This window comes from Nannospalax galili, unplaced genomic scaffold, assembly GCF_000622305.1.
Source record: "Nannospalax galili isolate Female #2095 unplaced genomic scaffold, S.galili_v1.0 scaffold591, whole genome shotgun sequence".
In the NCBI taxonomy this organism is placed as follows: domain Eukaryota; kingdom Metazoa; phylum Chordata; class Mammalia; order Rodentia; family Spalacidae; genus Nannospalax; species Nannospalax galili.
In genome coordinates, this window is record NW_008330926.1 from 3,250,380 (window position 1) to 3,257,691 (window position 7,312).

Here is a 7,312-nt window from a genome sequence, read left to right on the forward strand (position 1 = left end):
TCGATCTTCAGTTCTGGACATTAAAAAAAAAAAAGACAAAAAGACAAAAAGTTCAAGGTTCCATCTTTGAGTTTACTAGTAGTCTTGGTGTTTTGGTTTGGTTTGGTTTGGCTTGTTTGAAAGAGGGTCTCACAGGGCTAGAGAGATGGCTCAGCGGTTAAGAGCATTGACTGCTCTTGCAGAGGACCTGGGTTTGATTCCCAGCACTCACATGGCAACTAACAACCATCTGTAACTCCAGTTCCAGGGGTTCCAATGCCCTCTTCTGACCTCAGAGGGCATTGCATGACACAGGCACTCACATACATGCAGGCAATACACTTACATACATAAAATTAAAAATGATAAATAAAGGGCCGGGCGTGGTGGCGCACGCCTTTAATCCCAGCACTTGGGAGGCAGAGGCAGGCGGGTCTCTGTGAGTTCAAGGCCAGCCTGGTCTACATAGTGAGTTCCAGGACAGCTGGGGCTACGGGGAGATCCTGTCTCAAAAAGACCAAAAAAAAATTATAGAGGACATGAAATAGAGTCAACTGATGTAGAGAGATCAAAGAGGAAAAAAGTAAAGAAAATAAACTTAAAGGTTTTGCTGAAGAGGTAATTTGTGTTCTAAGTGCAGGAGAATGGAAGGAAACTAGATTCAGAGAGTTAAGGAGTGCTTTGTGAGTAAATGGGGTTTCTTGTATTGATTTTCTATGGCGGATGGGATTAAGAAATAAAGAGTAATAATAATAATAATAATAATAATAATAATCAAATAAATAATAAATAATGATAAAATAAAGACAAAGGAATAGTATCATTGGCAATAAATAAATAAATAAATAAACAAACAAACAAACAAACTTCTCTATTCAGGTTGGTGACCAGACAGTATGCATGGACTGAAAATTGATCAGGAAAAATGGATGACATAGGGTAAGGGAAGAGGCAGGAGCAGAGAGCTGCAGTCCTTAAGGAGGGACTCTGTGGGGATGGGGCTGCCTACTGGGTGTGCCCCTTTTCTATTCTCTGGCTCTTTCAGATAAGACCAGCAGTTTTGGCATTCTCTCCTCCCAGTTCATGGTTCTGGCAGCCCCAGTCCCACGCTTTGGAAGCATGTCAATCCAGGAGAGCAGTCTACCCCAGCAGCTCTGGTCATGGATCTCTCGGTCACAGAAAGACTTAGTAAAGTCTGTCCTAACTGGGGCTCCAGGAGGTAAGAGAGGGTCTGTGTTAGGGGCTGGGGTTGGAGGGATTTAGAGATGATGTCTATCAGATGTCACCTGTGGCAAATACAATCCTGCTTCTGAGCTTCTGATCTTCTAGGCCCTGTGGGCAGGCCAAAAGGGAGCCTGCAGCATGAGTGCCACGGGACACTCCCATGGTTCCTGGACTCTGGCCCCTGCTGTACAAGGCTTTTGTTGGCAGGAGAGATGCTAGCTGGTGACACTTTAACCAGTCTTCAGGCCTTGTGCTCTGATACCACCAGAGCATAAAGCAGACCCACAGAGACAACAGGCATTCAGTGACATGGAAGGTGCTTCCGGACAGGGTGCTCCTCTGAGCTGGGTTGGGTCAAGCTACGTGGGGCCTGGAGCCGCACTGAGTCGGCTGAGGAGACTGGTGGGGAAGTCAGCCTATTGCCTGGAGCTGGGAGTTAACCTTAGGAGAGGGTGATTTCTGGGTTAGACAATGAGGAACAGATGTAAACTAGATATCAAGGAGGGTTGAAGCTGAGAGAATGCTCTGAAGGGAGAGAGGTCTGGGGTTCTGAGGGGTCTGTATTGCTGGGCACTTAAGAACTGGCATTGAGAATTAGATCTGGTTCTGAATGCCATTTGTTACTTAGACGCTGCATTATCTTAGGCAAAGTATCTTATCTTTCTCGGCCCTTTCCCTTATCTGTAAAACTGGGATAGAGAGCACCTAACAATGCCTGCTTTATATGACCATTGACATATGCATGACACTCAACTCAGAGGAAGGCCTCCACACAAACTGGAGAGCTAGAGAAGGAACACAAAGGAGACAGGAAGCACAGAGAGGAGGGACAGGTACCCGTGCAGACCCCGAGTCTTCTTCTACTGCAGGGCCAGCAGGGTACCTGAGGCGTGCTAGTGTGGCTCAGCTGACCCAGGAGCTGGGCACCGCCTTCTTCCAGCAGCAGCAATTGCCGGCCGCTATGGCAGACACCTTCCTGGAACACCTCTGCCTGTTGGACATTGACTCAGAGCCTGTGGCTGCTCGTAGCACCAGCATCATTGCCACCATTGGTAAGACCACCTGACACTCAGCAGACTCTTGGGACCTCCTGGATGACTCAAGGTGCCCCTTAATTTTTGCCATCTTTGACTTGGTTGTTCATTCAATAAATATTTGGGTTTTTTGGTTTTTTTTTTTTTTGTAGGGAAGCCATTAGATTGTTGAGATAGGGTCTCAGGTAGCCTTGGATGACTTCAAACTTATATAACCAGACTGACCTTGAATTTTTAATCTTCCTGCCTCTACATCCCCACCAGAGGGATTATAGGTATATGATACTACATCCAGCTTAACAAATATTTGTTGTGCACTTAGAAGACAAGGTCTGTAGTTTCGGGGTAGATCAGGGAATAAGACAGGAAACCGCTCTCTTGAGATGGCAGTCTAGGGGTGGGATAACAAATAATATGCAATAAATTATTTAAATGTAATTAATTCAGCCAGGTATGGTGGTACATGCCTTTAATTCTAACACTTGGGTGGCAGAGGCAGGGTGATCTCTGTGAGATTGAGGCCAACCTGGTCTGTATAGCAAGTTCCAGGCCAGCTGGGGCTATAGGGAAACACTGTCTCAAAGAAACAACAAAAAAATGCACTTAACTCAGTGCTAGAAAGTGATACATGGAGCAAAGGGAGAGTGTGGTCAGGGACACTGAGTATCAGGGCAGAAGGAGGCTGCAGTCCTGAGCAGGAAGTCAGGGAAGCTGGGAAAAGATCTGAGCAAAGACTGGAAGGAGAGACAGGAGTGATGACTCATCAGCAACCTGGCACTCTGGAGGCTGGGCCAGGAAGATTGATCAGAGTTTGAGGCCAACTTGGGCTACATAGTAAATTCTAGGGCAGCCTGGACTACTGTTAAGACCCTGTCTCAAAAACAGGGAGCTGGGCTGGAGATATGGCTCAGCGGTTAAGAGCACTGACTGTTCTTGCAGAAGACCCGGGTTCGAATCCCAGCACCCACATGGCAGCTAGCAACTGTCCGTAACTCCAATTCCAGGGGATCCGACAGTCTCTTCTGTCTTCCACGGCATTGCACAACACGGGTACACTTACCTACATGCAGGCAATACATGCGTACGCATAAAATAAAAACAAATAAAATATTAAGGCCGGGTGTAGTAGCGCGCACCTTTAATCCCAGCACTTGGGAGGCAGAGGCAGGTGGCTCTCTATGAGTCAAGGCCAGTCTGGTCTACAAAGTGAGTTCCAGGCCAGCTAGGGCTACAGGGAGACCCTGTCTCAAAAAGACAAAACAAACAAACAAAAACAACAAAACCAGGGGACTGCTGGAGAGATGGCTCAGTGGTTAAGAGCATTGACTGCTCTTACAGAGGACCGGGTTTGATTCCCAACACCCACGTAGTAGCTAACAACAGCCCATAATTCCAGTTCCAGGGGATCATATGCCTTCTTCTGATTTCCTTGGACATTGCATGACACAGGTGCACTTACACACATGCAGGCAATACACTCATACACATAAAATAAAAATACTTTTTTTTTTAAAAGCAAAAACAAAAACAAAGCTGGGGGTGTAGTTAGGTAGTAGAGTGCTTGCCTAGCATGCATGAAACTTCAGGTTTGATTCCCAGTACCACATAAAACTAGGAGTGGTGTCACACACCTATAATCCTAACACTTGGGAGATGGAGGCAGGAGGATCAGAAGTTCAAGGTCATCCTCCATTATAAATCAAGTTTGAGGTTAGCCTGGGCTGTATAACTAAAAAAAAAAAAAAATGACTGCAAGGGAAGGGGAAAGGGAGAGCTAGCTCTCCAAATATCTGGAAGAAAGGTCTAGGTAAAGGTAAAAGACAGTGCCAAATCTGGGAGACTTAAGAGTAGCTAGAAAGCATTATGGGAAGAGAGGACCAGATGGGGTTTTTCAGGCCGTTTTCAGATTGGTGGGGTTGGGGGTACTGGACATTGGATGTGGGGCCTTAAGCATGCTTGGCAACGACTCCACAGATTCACATCTCTAGCCATCTTTCTAATTTTTATTTTGACACAGAATCTCACTAGATTTCCCTAGCTGGCCATGAACTCCTGTAGCTCAGGCTGGTTGTGAACTCATGATCATCCTGCCTTAGCCTCCCGAGTGCTGAGATGACAGGTGAGCACTGCACCTATTCATTTTTAGAATTTGGTTTGATTTTTGCTCTGGATGAAATGGGAACTACTGCAGAGTTATGAGCAGGTAAATAATAAGGTCTTACAGTGGGCCAGGCCTTGTGGTGCACCCCTTTAATCCCAGCACTCGGGAGGCAGAGGCAAGTAGCTCTCCATGAGCTCCAGACAGGCTGGGATTACAGGGAGACACTGTCCCAAAAAGGCAAAAAAAAAGTCTTCCATAGACTGGCAGGCTATTAGAAAATAGGCTGAGGGCAAGGCAAGGACAGGGCTGTTACTGTACAACTTCTGACTCAGGGCAAGTGATGGTGGGTGAAGTGGTGAGAAGTAGTTTCATTCTAAATGCATGGTTTTTTAAAAAGTTTTTGTTCAGCCAGGCGTGGTGGCGCATGCCTTCAATCCCAGAACTCAGGAGGCAGAGGCAGGTGGATCTCTGTGAGTTCAAGGCCAGCCTGGTCTACATAGTGAGTTCCAGGACAGCTGGGGCTACAGGGAGACCCTGTCTCAAAAAGACCAAAAAAAAAGTTTTTGTTTTTATTTTTATTTTTTGTAAGTTTTTATTTTTAGTCTATGAGTGTTTTTCCTGCATGCATGTAAGTGCACCGTGTGTATGCAGTGCCCATGGATGTCAGATCTCCTGGATATGGGCATGGTTGTGAGCCGCCCAGTGTAGGTGCTGGGGCCTGAACTCAGGTCCTCTGCAAGAGCAATAGGTGCTCTTAACCACTGGGCCATCTCTCCAACCCACTAAATGCATTTTTGAAGGTAAAGCCAAGGGAATTTCCTGATGGACTGAGTACACATTCAACATCCAAGGGCAATATAGGAGTCAGATTCACACCTCTGGGATGGGAAAGAGGTCTGAAATAGAGATGTAACATGGAAGTCATACCAGGTGTGATGGTGCACACCTTTAATCATGACACTTGGGAGGCAGAGGCAAGGGGATCTCTGAGTTTGAGGTCAGTCTGATCCTACAGTGAGTTCCAGGCCAGCATAATGAGACCCTGTCTCAAAGAGAGAAAGAGACAAACAGAAAGAAAGAAAGAAAGAAAGAAAGAAAGAAAGAAAGAAAGAAAGAAAGAAAGAAAGAAAGAAAGAAAGAGAAAGAGCTGTAACCCAGTGGTAGACAATATATTTAGCACATGCAAGTCCCTGGATTCAACCCCCGGGACCAAAAATAAAATGAGAGGGCTGGGAATATAGAAGAGTAATAGCAAATTTGCCCAGTGTGGGTTCAGTCCCACACTTTGTTCAGTCCCCAGTACTGCAAAATTAATAAATAATTTAATTTAATTCAACAAAACAAGATCAATGAGAACAGGGCTTCTGCTGATAAGGAAAGGGATGAAGAAAGGAGACAGAAGGAGCAGCTGGAGGGCGTGCCAGGAAACTAAGGTAAGGTCCCTGTGGCCAAGTAAAGAAATGTTTTCAGAAAGCATGTCAGCTGGGCGTGGCGGCACATGCCCTTAATCTCAGCAAGCATGCCGACCTGATGTTGGATTCCCAGAACCCAGGTAAAGCTGGAGGTGGCTGTGCACACCTGTGATTCCAGCCCTGGGGGACAGAAACAGGTGGATCCTGAGGGTGGTCTTGCCAGTGAGTATAGCCAAATTGTCAGACTCCAGGTTCAGTGAGAGACCCTGTCTCAAAAAATGAGGAGTGAGGTTGGAGAAATAGCTCAGTAGTTAAGAGCACTAGCTGTTCTAGCAAAGGACCAAGGTTCAGTTCCCAGCACCCACATGATGGTTAACAACCATCTGTAACTTCAGTTCTAGGAGATCTGACACCAACTTTTGGCCTCTTTGGGCATTGCATGACACAGGTACACTTACATGTAGTAAAACACTCATACATATAAAGCATAAGTAAACAGGGGCTGGAGAGATGGCTCAGTGGTTAAGAACATTCTTGCAGAAGACCTGGGTTCGAATCCCAGCACCCACATAGCAGCGAACAACTATCTGTAACTCTAGTTCCAGGGGATTCAATGGCCTCTTCTGTCCTCCATGGGCATTGCACGACACGGGTGCACTTACCTACACGCAGGCAATACACGCATACACATAAAATAAAAGTAATAAAATAAATAAAAAATAAACAAAACAAAATGGGACTAGGAACATAGCTCAGTTCGTAGAGTGCTTGCCTAGCATGCATGAAGCCCTGTATTCAGTTCCTAGCACTATAGGAACCAGGTGTGGTAGAGCACACCCATAATCCTAGCACTAGAGAGGTAATAACAGGAGGATCAGAAGTTCAAGGTTATCCTCAACTATATTGCAAGTTCAAGGGTAGCCTGGGTTACATGAGACCCTGTCTGAAGAAGAAGGAAGGAAGGAAGGAAGGAAGGAAGGAAGGAAGGAAGGAAGGAAGGGAGGAAGGAAGGAAGGGAGGGAGGAAGGTGAAGGACTGGGGGTACAGCTCAATGGTAAAGCACTTACCTAGCATGCAGGAGTTCCACATGAGTTCCACCTCTAACAGTAAAAGAAAAGGAGGAGGAGGAGGAATCAAATGCTGATGATGATTTAGGTTGATGAGAATGGAGAATGGGACAGAGCTCAGCTCTGTCAATGAGATCTCTTGGTTTATTTTTTTATTTTTAAGTTCATTTATATATTTGGAGACAGGCTCTCCCTGTAGTCCCAGCTAGCCTAAAACTCACTATATAGACCAGGCTGCAGGCTGGCCTCAATATCTCAGAGGCAGGTAGATCCACCTGCTTCTGCCTCTTGAGTGCTTGGACTATAAAGGTGTGCATCACCATACCTGGCTCTAATTTATTTATTTTCATTAGATTGTATGAGAAGTTTGCCTGCATGTAAGTGCACTGTGCATGCAGTGCCCACAGAGGCCAGAAGAGGGAGCTAGATACCCTGGAACTGGAGTTAAGGATGGTTGTTAGCCACTATGTGGGTGCTGGGAACTGAACCCAGGTC

General features: G+C 46.0%; 1 protein-coding gene across 3 annotated transcripts in view; it reads left to right on the plus strand.

Annotated features, from left to right (window-relative positions):
• The first annotated feature begins 1,057 nt into the window (after nt 1-1,057).
• The window catches only part of Pklr (pyruvate kinase L/R), an 11,467-nt gene continuing 5,212 nt past the window's right edge, over nt 1,058-7,312 (plus strand). The window contains exons 1-2 of one of the 3 annotated variants that reach the window (XM_008854140.3): nt 1,058-1,198; nt 2,073-2,255. In XM_008854140.3, the coding sequence (XP_008852362.1) occupies nt 1,063-1,198; nt 2,073-2,255 (319 nt within the window). In that variant the 5' untranslated portion in view covers nt 1,058-1,062. Of the gene's footprint in view, nt 1,199-1,437; nt 1,520-2,072; nt 2,256-7,312 lie in introns of those variants that run through there. The other 2 variants (XM_029556956.1, XM_029556954.1) reach the window with 2 other exon arrangements.